General features: G+C 45.3%; 1 protein-coding gene across 1 annotated transcript in view; it reads right to left on the bottom strand.

The window, feature by feature from the left end:
* Positions 1 to 23,688, bottom strand: part of stxbp4 (syntaxin binding protein 4) — a 62,845-nt gene extending 39,157 nt beyond the window's left edge. Inside the window, exons 1-5 of the mRNA XM_030754352.1 lie at positions 23,456 to 23,688; positions 6,890 to 6,963; positions 6,628 to 6,723; positions 6,446 to 6,515; positions 5,044 to 5,121 (exon numbers count right to left, since the gene is read on the bottom strand). Coding sequence (XP_030610212.1) covers positions 5,044 to 5,121; positions 6,446 to 6,515; positions 6,628 to 6,723; positions 6,890 to 6,963; positions 23,456 to 23,511 — 374 coding nt within the window. The 5' untranslated portion in view covers positions 23,512 to 23,688. The remainder of the gene's footprint in view (positions 1 to 5,043; positions 5,122 to 6,445; positions 6,516 to 6,627; positions 6,724 to 6,889; positions 6,964 to 23,455) is intronic.
* Between the last annotated feature and the right edge of the window lie 1,120 nt (positions 23,689 to 24,808).

The raw sequence follows: 24,808 nt of genomic DNA on the forward strand, positions 1-24,808 counted from the left end.
CCCCCCCCCCCCCCCCACACACACCCCGATTGCATCATGGTGTCCTCAGCAGCATCCCGCTGTGTGGCTGCAGATAATCATCGTAATTGTTTTAAGTGTGAAACAAACGGCTGCAGCTATGGAGGTCGAGCTCTGAGGTGAGTTTCTGATGTGTTGCCTCAAAGCTGCATTCAAACACGTGTGCACACACAAGCACGCACACGCACATACACACGCACACAGGCTCTGGCTGCCGGCTTGGTTTCGTAACAATAGGGATGAAAATGAAAGGACTCTTCTCTATGCCAGAGGTGGGACGACCTTTCTTCTGCAGTCACAACAACACGTCACTTCCTATCAGCTGCTGTAAGCTGCTGATCTCTTTTTGAACCTTAAATCAGCTTCTGTTTCTCCACAGGCTCTGACCCTCACCGAGGACACCAAGATACGACTTTTAACCCGCCTGTATGGCCTTTATGGGGATTTAAAATGAATGTAATCCCTTCTCTGGTGTATACAGTTGCTATCAGGTGAACCCAGAATAATGTCTGTATTATATGAAGGCATTTTTAGCAGTTTATAAACCACAAATATGTGTATTTAGAATTTTATAGATGCTGCTGTTGATCTTTCAATAATAGTGTTGTTCAATCTTATTATTAGAAGTGAGTAAAGTGTACAACAGAAGGCATTTGTTTTATTTTACCACAAAAAAAAAAAATCACTATTCATTGAAATCTTAATTTGTAGACTTAACAGCTAATCTATCCACATATACTGGCTTTGCTCTGAGCTTAGAACTGAGGACCCCACAATTCCACCCTCCATCACTCCTGCACAGACTTTGTTACCAGATAGAAACGTCTAAGGTGGAACCACCGAAGCTGAAGTTCCTCTGCAGTTCAGTAGAGGCTCCAGCAGAGAGTCAGTCCCCATAGACTTCCCATGTTAAAACTTTACAGCAGAAATACCATGTTTGTAGTCTGATGCAAAAACTACTGTGGTCTCTGTAGCTAATTTTTTAAATTTAATTTTTCTAATCTCTCTACCAATTTTAGAGTGACAGATGGGTGGTGTTTCTTCTTATTGAGATCTTTATTCTGCTTATGGCTCAAACACACTAGAGTACAAATAGGAAAGCAATCTCCTGGTGAGTAGGCAAAATCAGTTGTTGCCCTGTGATTACACAGATTTTTGCATTCACTGACTGATTAAAAGAAGTTGCAGTGCCCATCTAGTCACAAAGAGGTTGAGGGTGCAACATCCCCAACCTCTGGGTGAACACCTTTGATTGCAAGGCACCAAGTCCTGTTGGAAAATGAAATCTGCATCTCCATAAAGTTGGTCAACAGCAGGAAGCATGAAGTGCTCTAAAACTTCCTGGTAGATGGCTGCGTTGACCTTGGACCTCAGGAAACACAGTGGACCAACACCAGCAGATGACATGGCACCCCAAACCATCACTGACTGTGGAAACGTATACACTGGACCTCAAGCAGCGTGGATTCTGTGCCTCTCCTCTCTCTTCCTCCAGACTCTGGGACCTTGATTTCCAAAGGAAAAAATTGACTTTGATCAGAGAACATAACTTTGGAGCACTCAGCAGCAGTCCAGCCATTTTTGTCTTTAGTGCAGCCGAGACGCTTCTGACGCCGTCTCTTGTTCAAGAGTGGCTCGACACGAGGACTGCGACAGCTGAAACCCATGTCTGCATACATCTGTGTGTGGTGGTTCTTGAAGCACTGACTCCAGCTGCAGTCCACTCTTTGTGAATCTCCCCCCACATTTTGAATGGGTTTTGTTTCACAGTCCTCTCCAGGGTGCAGTTATCCCTATTGCTTGTACACTTTTTCTACCACATCTTTTCCTTCCCTTCGCCTCTCTATAATGTGCTTGGTCACAGAGCTCTGGGAACAGCCAGTCTCTTTAGCAATGACCTTTGTGTCTTGCCCTCCTTGTGCAACGTGCAAAGGTCGACTTCTGGACAACTCAAGTCAGCAGTCTTCCCCATGATTGTGTAGGCTACAGAACTGAGAGACCATTTAAAGGCCTTTGCAGGTGTTTTGAGTTAATTAGCTGATTAGAGTGTGGCACCAGGTGTCTTCAATATTGAACCTTTTCACATATTCTAATTTTCTGAGATACTGAATTTGGGGGTTTCATTAGTTGCCAGTTATAATCATCAAAATTAAAAGAAATAAACATTTGAAATATAGCAGTCTGTGTGTAATGAATGAATATAATATACAAGTTTCACTTTTGGATGGAATTTACTGAAATAATCAACTTTTTCATGATATTCTAATTTTATGACCAGCACCTGTACATTCATTAGAACTAAAATTTAAATTAGAATGACTTTTGTATTCTCATGTAATAGTATTTTATTTTATGTTAATATAGCAGGTTCAGTTTAGTTTACACAAAATAGCAGGTAGAAACTCCTCCAAAGAGCTAATGTTACTTTCTTACTTTGATTACATTTCAGAGTCTGTACTTTTTCACTTTAACTTGAGTAAAGAAGTTGATTCAGTACTTCAGCTTTTACCAGAGTATTTTCAAAACAAGTATCTGTACTCCCACTTAAGTACAGAATGTCTGTACTTTTGCCACCTCTACTACAAGTACTTTTTTCTACACTTTATCTAAGTGCCTTTTCTAACATTCACACATGCTGAGACTCCCATGGATGCATCAGGGGCAACTCGGGGTTCATTTTCTTGCCCAAGGATACAGACTGGAGTAGCGGGGGGAATCAAACTACCAACCTTCCGATGGGTGGAAAACCTGTTCTATCTCCTGAGCCACAGGTGATAGAATTTCTGTGTATGTAGATGGCAACAGACTTGTGATTTTCACTGATTTAATCACACTTTATTGCTGCATTATCACAAATACCTTGCCTGTAATTGCCAATTTGACCCCATCCAGTTCCAGACCAACAGCAGACTGACTCCATCTTATTGACATTTTATCACCATCTCTTTGCAACATGTCTCTTGATGCACAAAATTTTATTTGAAGACTGCACAATGGGTGAGTGTGTCCAAATGTTTGACTGGTATTGTATGTCTGCCTATTAATGCTAAGTACCACACAGCAGCCATGTTATTGGTCAGACTGCACTGGTCCTCACTGTGGAACATGTAGACCAAGGAAAACAACAGCAGCAGATCACAGAAACACTGAAAGTGCTGAAAAGAAAGACCCTAAAACAACTGTTAGCAACATCAGCAACATCCTCCAGAGGGCAGGAGTGAAGGTATCACAATCTACTGTTTCCAGTAGACTTCATGAGGCTTCACCAGAAGATGCAAACCACTAATTAGCAAGAAGAGCTGGAACGCCAGGAGGGAATTTGCCAAGAAGTACAGAGACAATCCTCAAAAACTCTCAGACAGTGTTTTATGGACTGATGAGACAAAGATCAACTTTTACCAAGGTGATGGAAAGTCTACCATTTGAAGAAAGAAAGGATCAAACATACAAGCTCATATGTGAAGCACGGTGGAGGCGATGTCATGGCTTGGGCTTGCATGGCTTCTTCTGGGACAGCCTCATTAATCTTCATTGATGATGTCACGCATGATGGCAGCCAACACTACAGAGCAGCTCATCTGGGGCAGGAAGTGGAAGGTTTTAGACTGGCTTAGTCAATCTCCAGACTTAAATCCTAAAGAGCATTTTACGTGCTAAAGAGGGGCAGAAGGGAGTAACCCCCCCAGAGCAAACAACAACTGAAAGAGGTTGCAGTGAAAGCCTGGAAAAGCACCACAGAAGAAGAATGCAAAAGTTTAGTGATGCCAGTGGGTCACAGGCTTGATGCAGTTATTGCAATCAAAGGATCTGCAACTAAATATTAAGCCTTATTCACTTTAATCTATTTTAAGTGTATCTGTTCCAATATTTTTGCTCACAAGAAAAATGTGTGGGTTCAGACCAAAGGTGCTATCTTCTGAACTGTGTATCAGATCCAGATGGAAATACCTGGAAATAAAAGATGAGATGCTGATCTTTTGTCTCATATGTCTCAGATTTTTTTTTTTAACTGCAAACCCAAATGTTTCCAGTCTGCAGCAGAAATGAGGGATTGGCCTCACTGTTTCAATACTTTTGGTGTATATTCTTCTTTCACGGAGCGGTCTAGTTTCATTACATAACTTTCTCCCCACAAAAAATGGCAGCAGTCTGCCGAGCGCCTGGTGAACCTGCAGGATGTAACAGAGTCAGTCTGATCTCCCCGGTCATGTTTCTGTGTTGAACAGCTGCAGCTCTTTTCCAGAGCAGAGACCCTGTGGACAGACAGCCCCGTGTCCCTATTGTGTCAGGCTGTGTTTGAGCTGACTTGGAAAAGCACAGGGGACAGCAGAGTGCCAGGTCAGTTTACCTCCAGTCTGTCAGCCTCACATACAGTCACTTCACAGGTCACTCCAAGGACAAACTCAAACCACTGACAAACCTCGTTTCTATGAGCACAGAAAGCTGGAGGTATGAAAACCTTCCTGTCCTCAGTGCTGCTGAACGTCAGCTGGTGTCTCAGGATAAGTGAGAATAAAAACAGATTCCATCTTCATAAAGAGCCTCTTTAGAAAGAGCTCTTCTTAAACCCCGACTTTTCTTCCACGCACACTGAATGAGGGAGTGTAAGAAGCTTAAAGGCTCCATTCAGTGATTCAAGAAATGACTGAATAAGTGTCTGAACACCTGAACTTGTGACCGTTGTGTTGGAGTGCAACCCTGCTCACTTTAATGCTCACTGCTTCTGTTCACCCTCTGCAGCACTACAACCCCAACTTTCAACCCAGACTACCAACATAACACACATGACTGAACAGTAACCCCTGCAGCTCAGCCTCAAATGTTCTTACTGTTCAGATGACATCAGCTCTACTCAACTGATCATCACCATCAGACAAGCAGGGATTGTCCTCAGTTAACCTGACTTTATTTATGACTGGTCTGACCTAAATCTGGCTTTAGCTGAACCAAAGTGAGAAGCGAGCTGTGCCTCAACTTCAAGGCATGAACAGAGAAATAATTTCAAAATAAAAGGCACTTCCTTACCTGGATTCCTCATCTCTGGCAATCAGCAGGGACATGTGATTGGAGAGCGAGGCTGTCCTCAAGATCTCCACCACCGCCCTATCAGGAAGCAGAGCGGAGTGGTAAACATTAACAGCTGTGTCGTGCCCTCTGACACATGGAATACTGAGCACACAGAAAGTGGCCATGTGCAAAACTAATGTAAACGTCCTGATCTGGAGCCTGGAGCTGGTGGAGTAGCTTAAACTGCAACACCACCAACAGCCACTAGATGCTGACAACCAACTGACTCCAATCCAAAGAGCCCCCAAGTCACTTTATTAATACTCAGAAGGTCGCCGTGAACTCAGCACAGGTCCCGTAATAAATTGTGCTGGTAATTATTTTGGACATTCTCTGGATTTAAAGTGTAAGGAGGATTTGACATTCGTTGTGTGGCTGATGATCAGCAGCTGGGATTGGCTCTCAAACTTGTCCAATCTACAACCGATGGAGTTTTGATACTTGGTTATCATCAGAATTTATGACGTTGCTGTTAATACATACTTTAGCATGTAGGCCGACTACCAACAGGGCTGGATTTACAGATCTTGCTATTTAAAAGTTAAAAATTTAAAATGCAAATCAATAATCTGCAGTGTTTTTAAGTTAAGGTTACTTTATTGTGTCGCATAGAAGAAAATTATCTTGGATCAGGAAACCGCTGCATCAAAACCAGACAGTACCAAACATTACATAAAAAAAAGAATTAAAAAAAAAATGGCAGACTTTCTTTCTTTCTTGCACATTTATTCCAAAGAAGTAGCGAGGGAGAATATTTTGTAACTCACCTGTTTAAATTATAATAAGGCTTAGAGTTTGTATTATTAGGGGTGTGGCCTCTCTCCACTGACAGGTGGATAGTGACACAGGTGGCTGTAGCTGCTAGCTGTCTGCGTTGCTTCACCTCACCTAACCAGAGTCCCTGAACTGTTGGAGCCTTTTGGAGCATTTTAAAGTAATTATCTGAGCAATAATATGGCTGCTGCACAGTTAATTATTAAGACCATCCAAGAAGGCTGAGCTCAAGGATTGGTGAATTTCTAGGATTTCATTTGGATGTTGCTGTGCACTAATTAGCAAGTATCTGTGTCTGTGTGATGCTCACATACAGTAAGAAAAAGAAGCTGATAACTTAACACTCCATAATTTGTCCAAACATGGTCATTACTAACTCAAAAACGCTAACATATTGATGCTGTTAAAGCTGATGTTGAGGGTGCAAAAGTTCATGTGTAGCATTCGTGTAAAATCTGGTGCAATGAAAGAAAAACCTGACACCAACCAGGAGCTGCAACAACTTGAACTGCTTTAAATGCAAATAAACAAGTGATGTCAGACCGCCGTGCTGTATTTTCTAAAATACCTCAACAGTCAGACTCACCTCTCATTGGTCACCCCTATCAGGCTGATGTTATTGACGTCCAAAATCAGGTCACCTGACTTAAGCCGACCTGGAACAGAGAGTGACAGACAGACAGACAGAAGATAAGGTGAGGGAACAGTGACTATAATAACTGTCTCTAGTTTCAACAGATTCAGAGAAAATACCAAACAAATGCCTACCATCCAGAGCGGCCAGCCCACCAACAATCACCCTCTTTATGTAGATGCCAAACTCCTCTCCCGTCAGCTCCCTGTAGCCCCCAATTATTTTAACACCTGTGAACACACATAGATGAGCTCTGGTTAAAAAAAAAAAAAAATTGGAGTTATTTCATCTACTTCTGTGAGGTGATCATGGTGTTTTCATATGCTGAGCTGTGGCAGAAAGAGGAGTGGTTAATAAAGATTCAGAGGTCAGTAAGGTCAAGGGAAAGATGCTCACCGAGTCCCTTCTTGCAGTCGCAGAACTCCAGCCTCTGTACAGCTCGGCTGATGCCGTGCGGGCCCATGATCGTCCTGGCAACAAGCAAAAACACAACAGATTTAAAAACATATCAACATCCTGCCTCAGCCAAAGCCCCTCTCGCTCTGTTTCCTCAGAGCTCCGCTGCACAAAATAATCAAATCATCACAGGATTTTGTCATTGTCTCCCTCCCTCCCACCTCCACCCAGCCACGTCCAACCAATAAAATCTGTCGCCTCTTAAACGACACAGCGGTTGAACCATGTGGTGACCTGGATGGTAGGAGGCTCCAGCAGACACAAACAGTGATTAGAAACAATCAAAGGAACATTACATAGCTGTTATTATGTGCTCCTGCAGAGAGATTTGCGGATGAGAAGGTTTCAGATTAAAGCTGAAGAGACTCCTCAGACGTGGTTAACATGATCCTGCTGTCTACTTGTCCTGTTGCGAAGCTCAGCTGAGAGTCAGAGCAGAGCCGGAGCGAGCACTTTGATTCAGATGCTGACGTCTGAGCGTGTGTGTTTCAGAGGGTTTGTGTAGAGGCAGCAAATACTCTCACAGACAGACTGACATGAATACTCGCGGCTGGGCCCAGAGGTTTTTTTGGGGGCTCCTAGCTCAATTTGAATCCCCCTTCAATGCCCACCAAAGACACCAAAACAGATGCTGTGTCAGTTTTGTTTAGAGTAGCAACAAGAGGGAGCTGATCCCTTTAATTTGGGTTCACCTAACACTCAAAATAATCATGCTGACCACTTCCAAAAATAGCAAATCAAAGGTCACATGGTGCATCTGCTGCTTTTTTTCTCTCTCTCTTCAGTGACACACATCCATCCATGGGGTGCCATGGGGTTTTTTTTGTTTGTTTTATTTTGTATGTCCTATGTTGCCCCTTGAGGACTGACAGCGATCACCTCCACCTCAAAGTCATCAGAGATGCACTGGATTCAAAACAAGTTCCAAATAAATTCTGCTACTTTAGCTTGATAGTTTTTTTTTCAGTTAACAGAGGTTTGGAATATTGTGCTTCTTTATTTTATTAAATTCTCAAACTTCAATAAGTTGCCAACAAACTGCAACAGAAGGCTTTTTATAAGTGCATTGTTTGCAGTTATATTTATTTATTTTTATATACACAGTAATCGTTACCTGTCTCCATCACATTCAGCTACGTCTGGAAATGAGACACACTTTTCACTGGTTGAGTCTTTACACCACCACAGAAGAATAAAATTCAATATGCAGCTGGAGTTTCTACTTCCAGCTTTAATTTGGGCAGTTGAAGAAAAAATATTGCATGAAGGGGCTCAAACATAATCAAATAATTCATTGAACATATGTTATTGTTTGTTATAACTTTATAACTGTGGCAATTATTCCAAAGTGGCGCTTTCTTTTGGAAGCTGTTGCTGTGAACCCACAACCTGCCATCAAAGGAGCTCAAAGTGCAAAAGAAGCAGTCCAGACTAAAACTGTGCAAATAGTATAAGGTTAGTACATCCTGGGACAAAAGAGCACACTGGTAAAGTCAGCAATATAAAAAGGAGCAGACATCCAGAACAGACAACCGTGGGGATGATCACAGGATCCTTTCCATGGTCAAGTGAAACCCATTCCCTACATCCAACCAAGCGAAGAACACTCTCCAGGAAGGAACTATTTCATTTTCGAAGTCTACTGTAGAGCAAAGACTTCATGAGAGACGAGTACCCCCAGCTGCCAACAATCTGCCACAAGAACAGAAAGCCCAGATTAGAATTTACCAGAAAACATCTAAAGACCAGAGCAATTGTTGAACAGTTTGGACAGATGAAACTAAAACTAACCAGCAGAATGACAGGATGAAAAAAGTGTGAAGGAAGTTTGGAACAGCTCACAATCAGAATTACACAACATCTGCTACACAACATGGTAATGATGTCATAAGGGTGCATGTACGACTTCTAGTGGCACAGAGTCACTGTTGCTTATTGTTGAAAGGTGAGAATTATGTGTAATTAAGTTAATGCAGATTTTTTTTTTTAATTAAAAAAAAAATATATTTTTAATTTTTAATTTTTATTATTAAAAAAAAATAGTTAATGCAGATTACATTTGAAAAAACTGCCCTGATATATGCCCAGAAACATTTCAAGAAATCTACCAAGGGCTGAGACTTCCTTTGAGAAGGACTTTGTGGAGTTCTGGGGGTTTGAGGGCTGTGATATCATCTTAGTTTTTCAGAAGCTGTGAGGCAGCGCTGCTCTCCAACAAGCCTACATATACTGTGTGTTATGTAAGGGATAATGTACAGCGAAGTCAAGGTCACACTGTGAAGAGGATTATTGTGAAATCATAATCCATCTTAAGAAACCAACCAACCAAATATATTGTAAGAAGACTCAATACACACACATACCACAGTTAGACATTTTTCTAAGCAGCAAACATCAGTCAAGCAACCAGTGATTACTGATATAACAAGTTCTACACAAGTGAACATAATGAAAACTCCATTTCAAGATGATAAATCAGCAACAGATAATAAAGGAAATCATGCAAAACCAAATGGACTCAGCCAATCACTGATAGACAACACTTTGTATTTAAAACAGAAACTGAGCAAAACATTAGAAACACTACAGGCACTTTTCTATCCCAAATAAATCTGGCTTGTTCTTCCTCTTTTTGTGTATTTTGCAAGGTGTTAATTGAGGGCATATTTATAACCATACTGGATTCTCATCAAGACCTTTCTCACTGAACAATATTTTTCCCCTCGTCTTCACAAAAAAAGTACATCTGATCTAAACACAAAGCCAGACAAAAAATGGATTTTACATTTTTGAAGCCAATTTTAAAAGACAGCAAAACAGAAACTGAGGCAATTTCTCAGCAGCTGTTTCATAAATTGAAACTAAACTTGGTGTATAGACTCGGCATTCTATCCAGAGGTTGTCAAAAATGAAGTGTCATTTGAGCATATGTCTTTCCAATCAGTGCTTACAGCCACACTTTTAACATTAGATCAGGTGGCCAGCAGGCACCAACCTCTGAGGCTGAAAAATTAACCCATGTAAAAGTGCCCAAAAATGCAGTTCCTCTAAAAACCACCGACTGGCTCTAAATGTGAGTCATTTCCCACAGACCCCCTTGTTAAAATGTCCAACTTTACATAATATGGCTGCCATGCAGGTAATTGTACAAACAGACGTCCGAGAAGTATGAGCTCAAGTTTTGCTGAATGAAATTGTCATGTCCTGGGCCGTTGGCCCAGCGTTTTGTGTTAATTTCCTGAGTGTGTCCTCCCAGTAGGTTGATGTGTTGTGATATGTCTGCGTCTCTGTCCTGAGTCTGTGCCTGTTTAGTCAGTATGTTCCTTGGTTTGTCACTTCCTGTTTATTTTGACAGTCTGGTTTTCCTGTGCTTTGTGTTCAGCTTTGCTTCCCCTGTGTAATTAGTTTCATTTGCCTCACCTGTTGTTCCCTGCTGTTTCCTCTTGCCCTGATTACCCAGTGTGTATTTAAGCCCTCAGTTTCCATGTTCCTTGTCGCGTCGTTGATGTTGTGTGCCCGTGTGTTCCCTGTGTTGCCCGTCGTCTCCCTTCCAAGATTTTTGTATTTGTTTTTCCCCCTGCTTAAATAAATCCCTTTTAAGTTACGCTGACTTCTGGAGTCCTTCGTGTCAGCCATTCCTCGCCTGTTTCCTCCCCGGCCATGACAGAACGACGCGACCAGACTATGGACCCCGCGGATACCAGGAGCCCCTCCGAGCAAGAGGAAGTGATTTTGGAGCTCATAGATCTCTCCAGGAACATCATTCATGCCACTGATGAACCCCGTCAGATTATTCAGGCAATTTTCTGCTGCAGACTTTTTCTTCCTCCACTTGGCTCCTCACCCATCCTGACACTGCCTCCCTTGCCCATTCCATAATCATGCTCCGGAAAAACTTACAAGCTAAACTGTATAATATTGGTCGCCCTGTCCAGGGCAAGGACACAACCTTTTTCCTCCAAGCCATCACTAATTCACCTCTCCTGCAGCCGGTCATCTCACCTCCGCCGTGCTCCTCCCCAGCCACTCTCGCCTCAGTCAGCTGTAGCGCCTGCTCAGTCGCAGTCTTCCAGTCAGCTGTAGCTCCAGCTCCCCCTCAGTCGCAGTCTTCCCAGTCAGCTGTAGCTCCAGCTCCCCCTCAGTCGCAGTCTTCCCAGTCAGCTGTAGCTCCAGCTCCCCCTCAGTCGCAGTGTTCCAAGTCAGCTGTAGCTCCAGCTCCCCCTCAGTCGCAGTGTTCCATGTCAGCTGTAGCTCCAGCTCCCCCTCAGTCGCAGTGTTCCATGTCAGCTGTAGCTCCAGCTCCCCCCTCAGTCGCAGTGTTCCATGTCAGCTGAGCTCCAGCTCCCCCTCAGTCGCAGTGTTCCATGTCAGATGTAGCTCCAGCTCCTCCTCAGTCGCAGTCCCAGACCCCTCAGTTAGATCCAGCTACCTCTGTTCACCCTGCTCCAGCTCCCTTAGCTCCAGCTTCCCCTGCACCTGTACCTGTTCCGCGGGGGTGGGGGCGGCCACGGACGGGCTGACCTCGGCAATCGCCACATGTTCCGCGGGTGGGGCGGCCACGGACGGGCTGACCTCGGCACTCGCACCTGTTCCGCGGGTTGGGGGCGGCACGGACGGGCTGACCTCGGCACTCGCACCTGTTCCGCGGGTGGGGGCAGCCAGGTCCAAGCCTTCGCATCGGTTTTCTGTGTTAGCTGCAGCAGCAGGGTCTCAGTCAGCTCTAGCTCCAGTCGCTCTCCCTCGCCTTCAGTCAGCTCCAGTAACTCTTCCTCGGTCCCCAGTGTCAAGCTGTTTCAGTGCCCTCTCAGTCAGTTCCCTCAGCCCCTGTCCTTAGTTCCTTCGGTTCTGGTCCCAGTTCCCTCAGCTCCTGCTCCTTCTGTAGTGTTCAGCTCCCTCTCAGGCCCCGTGTCACCTAGCTCTCGGTCTGTTTCCACGCAGCCAGATCTCCCTAGCTTCGGTCTGTTTCCACGCAGCCAGATCTCCCTAGCTCTCGGTCCGTTTCCACGCAGCCAGATCTCCCTAGCTCTCGGTCTGTTTCCACGCAGCCAGATCTCCCTAGCTCTCGGTCTGTTCCACGCAGCAGATCTCCCTAGCTCTCGGTCTGTTTCCACGCAGCCAGATCTCCCTAGCGCTCGGTCTGCTTCCACGCAGCCAGATCCCCCTAGCGCTCGGTCTGCTTCCACGCAGCCAGATCTCCCTAGCTCTCGGTCTGCTTCCACGCAGTCTGCTCTCTCTCGCTCTCGGTCTGCTTCCACGCAGTCTGCTCTCTCTCGCTCGCGGTCTGTTTCCACGCAGCCAGATCTCCCTAGCTCGCGGTCTGTTTCCACGCAGCCAGATCTCCCTAGCTCACAGCCCGCTCTCTCTGGCTCCCGGCCTGCTTCCACGCAGCCAGTCGTCTCCCGGCCTGCTTCCACGCAGCCAGTCGTCTCCCGGCCTGCTTCCACGCAGCCAGTCGTCTCCCGGCCTGCTTCCACGCAGCCAGTCGTCTCCCGGCCTGCTTCCACGCAGCCAGTCGTCTCCCGGCCTGCTTCCACGCAGCCAGTCGTCTCCCGGCCTGCTTCCACGCAGCCAGTCGTCTCCCGGCCTGCTTCCACGCAGTCCCCTGCCCCTCGGCTATTCCCCGAGCAGCCCCTGCTGCTCAATAAAGCAGCAGTGTGCCCTGTTCCGCGGTCCCAGCCTACGCATCCGGTGCCTCACTATGTAGGCCCCGTTCAGCCCATGGGCTCAGCTCACTCCGAGCCGATGGGGGGTCTCCGCTCACTCCGAGCCGATGGGGGTCTCCGCTCACTCCGAGCCGATGGGGGTCTCCGCTCAGTCCGAGCGCTCCGCGCCAGAGGCCCCGCTCAATCCGAGCGCTCCGCGCCAGAGGGCCCCGCTCAGTCCGAGCGCTCCGCGCCAGAGGGTCCCGCTCAGTCCGAGCCGATGGGGTCTCCGCTCAGTCCGAGCGCTCCGCGCCAGAGGGTCCCGCTCAGTCTGAGCCGAAGGGGGGTCTCCGCTCAGTCCGAGCTAGGGGGGTCCCGCTCAGTCCGAGCGCTCCGCGCCAGAGGGTCCCGCTCAGTCCGAGCGCTCCGCGCCAGAGGGTCCCGCTCAGTCCGAGCCGATGGGGGTCTCCGCTCAGTCCGAGCGCTCCGCGCCAGAGGGTCCCCGCTCAGTCCGAGCCGATGGGGGTCTCCGCTCAGTCCGAGCGCTCCGCGCCAGAGGGTCCCGCTCAGTCCGAGCCGATGGGGGTCTCCGCTCAGTCCGAGCGCTCCGCGCCAGAGGGTCCCGCTCAGTCCGAGCACTCCGCGCACGAGGGTCCCGCTCAGTCCGAGCCGATGGGGGTCTCCGCTCAGTCCGAGCGCTCCGAGCCAGGGGGTCCCGCTCAGTCCGAGCCGGTGGGGGTCTCTGCTCAGTCCGAGCGCTCCACGTCACCCGAGGGTTTCCCCACCAGAGCCCGGGGTCGCCCTTCTCCGCCGCCGCATGCCCCGCGGTCGGCCTCCAGTGTCTGCTCCCCGTCGCCGCCGCCGCATGCCCCGCGGTCAGCCTCCAGTGACCCCCTCCTCGTCGCCGCCGCCGCTGGGAGCGCGGTCGGCCTCCAGTGACCCCTCCTCGTCGCCGCCGCCGCTGGGAGCACGGTCGGCCTCCAGTGACCCCTCCTCGTCGCCGCCGCATGCCGCGCGGTCGGCCTCCAGTGTCTTCTCCTCGTCTCCGCCGCCGCCGCTGGAAGCACGGTCAGCCTCCGGTGCTGCTCCCCGTCGCCGCCGCCGCTGGGAGCGCGGTCGGCCTCCAGTGACTCCTCCTCGTCGTCGCCGCCGCCGCTGGGAGCGCGGTCGGCCTCCAGTGACTCCTCCTCGTCGTCGCCGCCGCCGCTGGGAGCGCGGTCGGCCTCCAGTGACTCCTCCTCGTCGTCGCCGCCGCCGCTGGGAGCGCGGTCGGCCTCCAGTGACTCCTCCTCGTCGTCGCCGCCGCCGCTGGGAGCGCGGGTCGGCCTCCAGTGACTCCCCCTCGTCGTCGCCGCCGCTGCTGGGAGCGCGGTCGGCCTCCAGTGATTCCTTCTCGTCCTCGCCGCCGCCGCCGCTGGGAGCGCGGTCGGCCTCCCTCGTTGGAACTTTGCTTTGTGGCCCCTTGGCCTCTGCGGCCTCCTGAACTGTGTGTTTTTTGTTTTGGATTTCCCACTGACTCCCCTGAACTGTGGACTGTTTTTTTCCCCTGCTGTTTTTGTTTTGTCATAGCTCCTGGACTGTTCCTTGTTTCGACCCCTGTTTTGGGACATTGGAGCTCTCCGGCCTTGTGCCGTCGCTTTTGTTTCATCCGGTTGTTTTTTTTTTTTTGTTTCTCATCCCCGTGTTTTTGCTCTGGTTTTTGTGGACTGTATTCAGCTTGTGCCATTGCTTTTCTTTGTTCGGTTCCTTGTGCTTATTGTTTTTTGCCCTTGTGCTCTACCTTGCTCGGTGCTTCCTTGTGTTTTTGGGTTTGTTCCTGACTTTGTTTGCTCCATGTCTGTTTTTGTTTCGGGCCCTCCTCCTGTCCCCCGCCTCCCGCCCTGGTCTGGTTTTGTTCTTGTTTTGGCCGTCGGGAGCCGGCCTTTGAGGGGGGGGGGTACTGTCATGTCCTGGGCCGTTGGCCCAGCGTTTTGTGTTAATTTCCTGAGTGTGTCCTCCCAGTAGGTTGATGTGTTTGTGATATGTCTGCGTCTCTGTCCTGAGTCTGTGCCTGTTTAGTCAGTATGTTCCTTGGTTTGTCACTTCCTGTTTATTTTGACAGTCTGGTTTTCCTGTGCTTGTGTTCAGCTTTGCTTCCCCTGTGTAATTAGTTTCATTTGCCTCACCTGTTGTTCCTGCTGTTTCCTCTTGCCCTGATTACCCAGTGTGTATTTAAGCCCTCAGTTTCCATGTGTTCTTGTCGCGTCGTGATGTTGTGTGCCCGTGTGTTCCCTGTGTTTGCCCGTCGTCTCCCTTCCAAGATTTTGTATTTGTTTTTCCCCCTGCTTAAATAAATCCCTTTTAAGTTACGCTGACTTCTGGAGTCCTTCGTGTCAGCCATTCCTCGCCTGTTTCCTCCCCGGCCATGACAGAAATTTGAGGATTTTATTTGGATGTTAACACTAGCACTGAGTAGCAGGTGTCTGAGTCTTTGTGATGCTCACACATAGTCTCTAAAATCATCTGTTAACCAAGTTATGGTTACTTCTGGCTCCTACAAAACAACTTAGTAGAATCCAAAATACCAGAAACCAATGAGTGACATTGCTGTAACTATATCACTTCAAGTATATGGTATGAAGTTCACTGAGCATCATTTTATTCAAGTAGTAGGTTTCCTTTTTAGCTTTTTAATCTGTGACTCATTTATAGTTCTGTTTCTCTTTTGGCCAATGAGAATCTGTCCTGTCAAACATTTCATTAAACAAATGAAATCTGATCTAAATGCTCACTCACTCAGGTACTTGATGCATACACTACAAGCCTGTATCAGTACAAACAAGATGCTCTCAGATCTGCAGGCTTCCACCTGCCTTCGGCTCAGTAATGAAACGTCTTATCGTGAGCTTATCTTGTTGTACTGCACGCAAACAAACGTACCTTTCCACATCAATAACCTGACAGCAGCAGCAGCTCCCAAAGCCCCACAAACAGACGACAACAGCGGACAATGTGCAGCGAAGCCAACTGCTGGGACACAAGGGAGCAATTAAACTGATCACTTAATACCTGATAATCTGCACAACCTGCCACAAATGATTAACATCACACAGAGGCTGTGTGCCAGCGAGGACACGCATACACCACTCCAGAGCCATCGGACCACCTACACCTACACCTACAGTCATCTGCAGCTTTGGGTTCACTGTTTTAACCACAGAAGAAGAAAACACTTTCCACTAGAACCTGCAGTTTACCTCAACGGTAGGATTGATGAACCAAACAGGCACAACAGAACAGAATAATATTACCAAGGTCTGTGCCATTATGCAGTTTTCCCTTCCTGTTTTCATCAAAGGAAAATGTTCTTTTTCTGTAACTTCTTTGATCTGAGTTTCAATGAAATAATGCCCTTTTTTAATCTCTCCCAGTTTAATGATGCTGGTTTAAAGTCATTGTCTTCCAAGTATGTTAAAATTACATCTAAAAGCACCCCAGCCACCACTGCTTGAGACAGATTGTTTTAGAGTAATTTTTAAAGTGGAACACATGTTCCAGATGTTTCAGCAGCTGAAGAACTTTCTTTGTCCACTGGCACAGATGACAGAACTTTATTGCAGATTTTTGCTGAGTTTTCTAGGGTGCCCTTCACAGTCATCATCAGGTTGGAAACCTGGAAACCTCTGGTTACTAGGGAAAGGTGTGCATTCCCTGAGTGGTTGGCGAGTGGCTGCAGGAGGTTGCTGGCTGTCCTACTGGGTGAAATCAGTTGCAGAGGAGGTTGTGCACCAAAAACTGGCAGATTACTGTGCTTACATGCAGTTTTCATAGAAGACGTTGACTTTTCTGCAAAATCTCTCCATTTACTCTGAGCTAAATGGAAACTTGAAAAAGTGCAAACCAGAAATAGAGAACATTACCACTGCAACCAACCTGGATGGCGAATGTTCTCAGTTTCTGGTTTCTGGTTTGTGTCACAGTTTCACTTCCGCTGTCATGTGCAAGTATTTGCAGACAACGTTTTCCATGTAAGCCACAGGTGATACTGGCAGTCTGCTAGAGACCAAAGTAGTCGCAAGGAGGTTTTCAGTGGAGCACCATATTCTTTGCAACTCGTTTTACACACACTAAAGTAAAGTAAAGTAAAATTTTATTTATATAGCACTTTTCTAGATAAAATCACAAAGTGCTTTACAGCATTTAAAAGAAAACAATAATACACAATAAAACACACACAAACCACTAGTTAAAAGCAAGCCTGTACAAATGAGTCTTGAGCTGTTCTTTAAATGATTCAATAGAGTCCACAGATCTCAGGTGTGATGGTAGTGCATTCCACAATTTAGGAGCTGCAACCTCGAAAGCACAGTCTCCCTTAGTTTTTAGCCTAGAGCGAGGAACCACCAACAGATTTTGGTCAGAAGACCTCAGCAGTCTGTGCGTTATGTATGGGTGTAAGAGCTCACTAATGTATTCAGGCATTTGACCATGCAGAGCTCTGAAAGTCATCACCAAGATCTTAAACTGGGATCTGAACTTTATGGGAAGCCAGTGCAGAGATGACAAGATAGGTGTCACATGAGACCACTTAGAGGATCCTTTAAGTAGCCTGGCAGCAGCATTTTGGACCAACTGGAGGCGATTCAAAGACGATTTGCTGAGACCAATGTATAAAGAATTACAGTAGTCCAACCGAGAGGAGACAAAAGCATGAACAATAATTTCCAATTCCGGCTTGGACACCATTCGACTGAGGCGGGCAATATTTCGCAAATGAAAAAAGCAGGATCGCACAAGGCTATTAACATTGTTTCTCAAAGCTAAGAGCTTGGTCAAATGTAACTCCTAGGTTTCGAACATTTGACTGAACCATTGATGATAAAAAACCAAGATTGTTTATCACAGTGGGAACAAAGCTATCGGGTGCACAGACAAGAACTTCAGTTTTCCCGGTATTAAGTGAAAGGTAGTTAGCAGCCATCCAGTTCCTTACAGCCTCAACACAGTTCTGAAGAATAGATAGTTTTTTAACATTCTGTGGAGAAAAGGAGATATACAGCTGAATATCATCAGCGTAACAATGATATGAGACCTCTTTAAATGCGCCCAAAATGTCTCTGAGAGGTAGTAAATACAAAGTGAAAAAGATAGGACCCAACACAGAGCCTTGGGGCACACCACAGGACAGAGCAGCAGATGAGGATGTAAAACTATCAGCAGCCACTGAGAAGCTTCTGTCTGAGAGGTAAGAGCGGAACCAATCTAAGGCTGATCCAGAGATGGCCCACCCATGTCCTTAACCTGTCAATTAAATGTTGTGATCTACTGTGTCAAATGCTGCCGATAAGTCCAGGAGTACAAGAACAGAGTATTCACCTGCATCCCTTTTCATTAGAATATCGTTAGAGACTCTTAGGAGAGCAGTTCAGTGGAGTACAGGTTACGAAATCCAGACTGAACTTATCGAGTATGTTATATTTAGCTAACATAACATTTAGCTGTTTGACCACAACTTTTCTAAGACTTTTGATACAAAAGAAGGCTTTGAAATTGGTCTAAACTTTGAGGAAGTGAAGGATCAGCATCAGGTTTTTCAATAGGGATGAATAACAGCTTGTTTAAAATATCGGGGGACAGAGCCAGTAACCAGTGACCTGTTAATTATTGTTAACACACATGGCCCAATGGTGCAAAAAATTTTCTTAAATAAAAATGTCGGTAAAACATCAATGGAGCTAGAGGAGGGTTTCATGCTATCAACCACACTTAGGAGATCTTTTAATGATATTGGTGAAAAGTTCTCCAGGATTGAAGGCCGAGTGGAAGTAAGGCAGAAGAAGATACAGAGGGATTTATGTTTGCTCTATATTGTTAACTTTACCAATAAAAAAGGATAAAAAGTTTTCACAGTCTTCATTAGACTGAATGGGTGAAGTAGGAGAAGCAGGTGTAACAATCTGTTTGATTGTGTCAAATAGCATTTTTGGATTTCGTCTACTGTTAGAAATCAGCCGAGAGAAATTAGCAGCTCTTGCATCCTTCACCATGTTATTAAAAGAAAATATAAGTTCCTTTAAGTGAATTAGGTGGACTTGGAGCTTTGTTGATTTCCATAGACGCTCCACTTTCCGACAGCTACGTTTCAAAAGCGAATACTGTCATTCATCCAAGGGGAGGATTTGCTAAAAGTGGCCTTCCTCATTTTAAAAGGAAGCTATTCTATCTAAAATAGAGAGACACTGATGGTTAAAGAGTCTACTAAAAGATTTACATCATTTGAAGTAGAAACCTCCTCATGATTAAAAGCAAGCAGTAAATTTATCTGCAGAAAGGTGATTGAAAATGCGTGAACAAAACACATGAGGCACAGATAGATAATCAAAATTAAGAGACAAATTAAAAAGAACACAAACATGATCAGAAATAAAAATATCTTCAGAATAAAGAGAATCAATATTTAAACCAAGAGTAAAAACAAGATCTAAAACATGTCCTTTGTTATGTGTAGGGCAAGACACATGTTGGGTCAGATTAAAAGATTCCATCAGATTGATAAATTTTTCAGCATGTTTATCTGAAGTATCATCAACGTGAAAGTTAAAATCTCCAATAATAAGGAGTCTTGCTAGTTTCAATGTGGAGGACAAAAAGTCACTAAATTCCTTCAAGAAGGATGTCCCTGGGCCAGGTGGACGGTAGATTAAAACACAATAAAATGAATTAAAGCTGCCAGCAACCTCTCGGACAACACACATTTTTCCCTCATGACTGGAGGTTACCAGATGTTCACCGACAGGTCTCACACCTGTGTGAGACATCATTAGCCAAATGCTTCTTTAATTCTTTAAGGCAAATGAAGGCTGAGGTGAAAGTTAAAAAAAACTGTCTAATTCTTTGTCATCTTCTTAGCAAGCTGCATCCATAGACTGTAGGATTATATTATACAGACACAGATACCTGAAAATTAGTGCAAAGTAACATCCAGATAAAATCAGCCGACCCTCAGCATTACTGTTTTGGTGAAAGTTACCACCTTGTTTGGACAATAAGGGTTAAGTTTAGAAGTTGGGGGATTATAGTTGTGCAGTTGTTTCTGTTGTAAAGTTGGACATTTTAACCTGGGAATCTACAGGGACTGACCCACAGTTAGAGCTTCAGTTGGACATAGAATCAAGTGGACATTACAGGAACAGCAGTTTCTGGCTCTTCCCACTGGATTCATTTTTCAGCCCTTCAGGTTGTTGCTAGATCAGAACCTCACTGTGGATTAACTTTCAAGCCACAGCAATGCCAGGATTTAATTTCATTCAAATGTTCCCAGCACAGAGAGGATAGCATAAAAATAAAGGCAAAGAACAAAGCGAGTTCAGGTTTGCATGTTTGCTTTCAGTATTGTGTTAAATATCTGTACACACAAATGAAGAGATAACTTATTTTATTTACTCCAAACTGATGAAAATGAGACGTTGATCTGTGAGCAATGCAAATGTGCAGAGAGCTGCACCCTCTGAGGATTACTGTTTGGTGTTTGCATATTTAATCTCCTCCTGTCTGTTTGCCGTCTTTCCCTGTATGTTCAAGTGTCAAATAAAAGCAGGAGCGGGAGAACACAAAGAGGAGCCTCCCTGCGGTGAAGCGCAGCAGATGTGTTCACTGGGATGAGTGATGCGAATGGATCCATACGCTGACGGATTATTACCAGACACAGGAAGCTGTGTGGGAAACACGAGCTGCTGATTCATGTTTCACTTTCATGTCTGATTTGTTTCATGGTCAATACATAAAAGGAAGTAATGAATGCAAATGATGAAGTGTGTTTGTTTGATTTCCAGGAGTCCTTCATGTTTTGTATACTGTATACTATAAAAAATGAGAAAATTGCAGTTTCTGCTTTGTTTCCCACCATTAACATTGCTGAATCATCCTAACACTTCCCGGGCAAACAAGGCGACACCAAAACAATGAACATGTCAACGTGGACCAAAATCTCTGATTAACGTTTCCAGCACCTTGTTGAATTTGTTCCATAAGAATTAAAGCAGCTCTGAAAGCTAAAGGAGGTCAAACCCGTTGTGAGCATGGGTACATAATAATGTGCCTGGTGAGTGTATATTTGAGCTGCTAAAAGGTGCTCCAGCTGACAAACAAAGTCCTGTGAAAAATAAAGTCTTCACAGGACTATGTGCACCCCTGTGAAAAACTAAGTACACCCTTAACTGAGGGTCAGTAGCAGCCAGATGCTGCTTATCAAATGCATTTGATTAACTGATCATCAGCACCTCTATAAAAGCAGACATTTTGGTAATTTGCTAGTCTGGAGCATTCAGGTGTGTGTTAGGCACAATGGCACAAGCCTCACAGGAGTGGATGTCCCAGCAACATCACCCCAAGCTTAGACTGTGCAAATAACCCAAGAGCTGCATCTCAGACTCTACAGGCCTCAGTTAGCATGTTAGAGGTTAAAGTTCATAACAGTACAATCAGAAAAAGACTAAACAAGTATATCTGGTTTGGAAGGGTTGCAGGAGAAGCCTCTCTCAAAAGAACAGGGCAGGTTGCAAAACTGCACCTGAAGAAAGCAGGAAAGAAACCAAACAGCACATCAGCACAAGCACCTCAGACCAGCTCTCAGCACAGTGGGGGAGGGCTCAGGATTTGGGCACCTTGCAGTTACTGAGCGGACTATGAACTCGTCTGTATACCAAAGTATCCTAAAGTCAAATGTGAGGCAATCTGTCCAACAGCTAAAGCTTGGATAAAACTGGGTCATCAGCAGGACAATGATCCCAAGCACAGCAGCAAATCTCCAACAGAACAGCTGAAAAAGAAAAGAATCAAGGTGCTGCAAAGCCCCAGAGTCCAGACCTCTACCTGACTGAATGCTGTGGTGGGACCTTCAGAGAGCTGTGCATGAATGAATGAATGCAGCAAACCTCAATAAGCTGAAGCAATGCTGTAAAAAAGAATGAACCAAAACGCCTCCCTCAATGATGTCAGAGACTGATAAAGGCAAAGTTATTGCTGTTAAAGGTTTACATGCTGCTGAATCATGGGGTGGACTTAGTTTGTCAGAGGAAGCTTCTTTTTCAGAGGAATGTTTATGACAGACCTGCTTTTTGTAACAAGGTGGTGCAGGTTGTGTTGTTACATTTTACTGTCATGTGTGACAAATGAATGTAGTGCTGTGGAGTCCTGACATTGTGTGGTCATTGTTAAATTCTGCCAAATAAATGTGCCATGTGGAAATCCTTGTTATATACTGTCAGTCAAACTGCTCTAACCAGGCCAGATCCATGCTTGTGTTAATGACAGGACCAACCCCGGATCATGTCACAGCACCCTTTTCATTTACAGCTGTTCATCCAAAACTTGTTTGCTGTTTGGTTTAGTTCCAGCTACAACAATGGCGAGTGAGCCTTTGATTCTAGAGAAGGTAAAATCCTGAAAGTTTCTGTAGGTGAACCTGTGGGGGGATTATTAATAGTTTGTGTCTGGATCACTCACAGTTTCTTGCCCAGTCTGGCTGTCAGCTTTGGCTTTCTGCCGTCAGCTCCTGAGGGCGACTGTGGCTCAGGAGGTAGAATGTGCTGTGGTTTGATCTCTGGATACTCCAGTCTATATGTTAAAGTGTCTTTGGGCAATATACTGAACCCTGAGCTGCCCTTGATGCATTCATTGGAGTGTGACCGTGAATGCATCAGGGGCTTCAATGTTATAGACAAGGTATAAAAATAATTGTGTGTGAAGCAAGTAGTAAGATAAACTTTGCGTGCTCAATGGAGCAGAAAAACATTACATAAGTACCAATCCTGAGGCACGTGAGTGTGCTGATCCCAGGAACCTCTCTTCACCCCCACTGTGGAGGTAGGCTGGCAGGAGCTCCGGACTAATTCCTGACCCTACGTCAACTTTTAATGCTTTTAATTTAAATTACGCTTCCACAACTACTGTTCATATGACCTCCCACCCCCCACCCCACTCCACTCATAATCAAGCAGCTGTCCTCCAAAGTTGCTGTTAGGATGTTGGAGGGGTGGGGGCACAGGTCTAAGTCACAGGTCTATTACTCAAGAGATGGTAGTTTGTGCTCAGTTTGAACACAAATGCGATACAAAACAAGTGACATGACTGAATCTTTGGGTCCATTACATGTCCTCATCAAGGAGCCCGGATCTCAGAGTCTGTCCAGGTATTAGTGGGTTTAAATGGATCAGGTTTCAGTCATTTTATAATAAATTCTCTGGTTTGAGCTTCTCTGGTGTGACTGTTTGCACATTTCATTAAACTTAGACAGTTTTAAACTGACCTATCACGAGCTTACACACATGGAAAGAGATGCCATGCTTAGTAACAACAACAGAGAATATTCACAGGATTAAAACATCATCTGTACTTGCAGCTCAACTTTGATATGAGTAAGCTAAGAAGAGTTCATTTTGCTTGCTCTTCCACCCGACAACAGCAGCACTAATCTCTGTTTGATTTGAAAGTCATGACCTCCAGATGCGAAGTAAGTACATAATAGTATTGGAGTGAAAAAAAAAAGTACAAGTTGTGCCTCTAAAATATGGTGGAAAGCAAAAGAATAGAATCACAAAGGAAATACGTGCGGATCAGTAAGTGTTGTGTTGTCCTTTAAAGCGTCTCTGACCCAGAACTGCTTACAAGCATGTGGACTTAAACTCCGAAGCATCTGCCGCCAAGAAGCCTGTAAACCTACTTCACCTCTGAAGTCTGCGACCCACATGAACAAAGATTGAGAATGAGGCAGAAAAACAAATGCAGTGAAGCATCTCCAGGAGACAAGTTTCTCCATTAAAAAAAAAAAAAAAAGAGAGAGAGCGAGAGAAAGGATGGAGGAGGAGCAGAGGAAGAATTAGCTTACCAGTAGAGTAGAGACAGCCCATCGAACCGCTCAGCTTCCTGGGGAAGGAATGGCATCGCACGATGGCCTCAGACAAAAAAATGAAGATCTCACACAAACACACACACACACCACTCACACACAAAGAGAAAAACAGCAGTGAGACGGCAGCGGGTGGTTTAGAGGAGGAGATGGGATGAGAAGAGACGGCGGCGGTGGTTCAAACCAGGTCGGTGTGTGTGTGACCGCGCAGAGAGGAGAGGAATGGAAATCCGCCTAGACAGGGAGAGACACGCTTACCTTTACTCACTAATCCGGGCTGATACCCGTCCCTCACACACACACACACACACACACCAAACTTTAAACTTTAAAAGCTGCGTTTCCCTGCAGGATGAGAGCGTTAAAAACACGGAAAGGAGATTAAATGTGTTGAAATGTAGCCTCTGTGGGGAAAGATCACCTGTAAGCACAGACATTAAAACTCACATTTAACCTCCTGAGACTGTAAGAAAGACAAAAGAGAAAGGGGCTGACCAAAGTCTCCTCATTAATTTGGTTCATATGTTATCAAAGAGTTTCAAGTATCTACACCAGTGCACCTGAAGTTACACCTCAAATTTATGCCAAAACCTGCTGACTTTAGCGTCTAACCGCAGCTATCGATCAGAGCACATTCATGCTATCAGCATGCTGAGATACTTATTGTCTCATTTCCAGCTCTGTGTCTCTTTTGCTGAACTCCAGAAAACTAACTCTGCATGATTCACCGCCCATAAAATCCTCATGTGAATCATACCTCCAGTTTAGGACGTGATCCTTGACCTCCTCTTACCCAGATGAATAGCCCAAGCACTGACAATATTAAAGATGGACTTAGCTTCCAGGTGGTTTCAAACTGCACTCTATCTGAAGGCCACAAATGGTGATAGCTGTGGGTGGAAAAAGACTTCCAGTCCTGTAGAAGTTGAAGAGTTTCTCTGCAGACAGAAAGTCTTTCTGGGTGAGTTTATGAGCTCAGTCATTCTGAGTCATGTTGGATAAAAAAGTCTATTTTTGTCATGATTCAAAAATAGGTTTTTAAATATTAAGCTCATTGGCTAATGACTTTAGTCTTAGCATCTAGCTGCCCAAGTATGAAGATCTGACAGTGATGATGGTGTGGTGCCAGTTAGTTAGTTTGTCCTTTTGATGTGACAGTTTGATTTGCTTTGATGCTGTAAGAACGGACTCTGACTGATTTGTAGATTACTCTTAACATTACATTAAATCTCCTGAGTTTTCTTTGCAGAAAGAGGCACTGCTGTGCCTTCAATGTGCAGAAGTACCTGCTCCACCATCTGCGTTTTGATCTCCACTGGATGAAACAGTGCG

This window comes from Archocentrus centrarchus, chromosome 19 (assembly GCF_007364275.1).
Source record: "Archocentrus centrarchus isolate MPI-CPG fArcCen1 chromosome 19, fArcCen1, whole genome shotgun sequence".
Classification (NCBI taxonomy): Eukaryota; Metazoa; Chordata; class Actinopteri; order Cichliformes; family Cichlidae; genus Archocentrus; species Archocentrus centrarchus.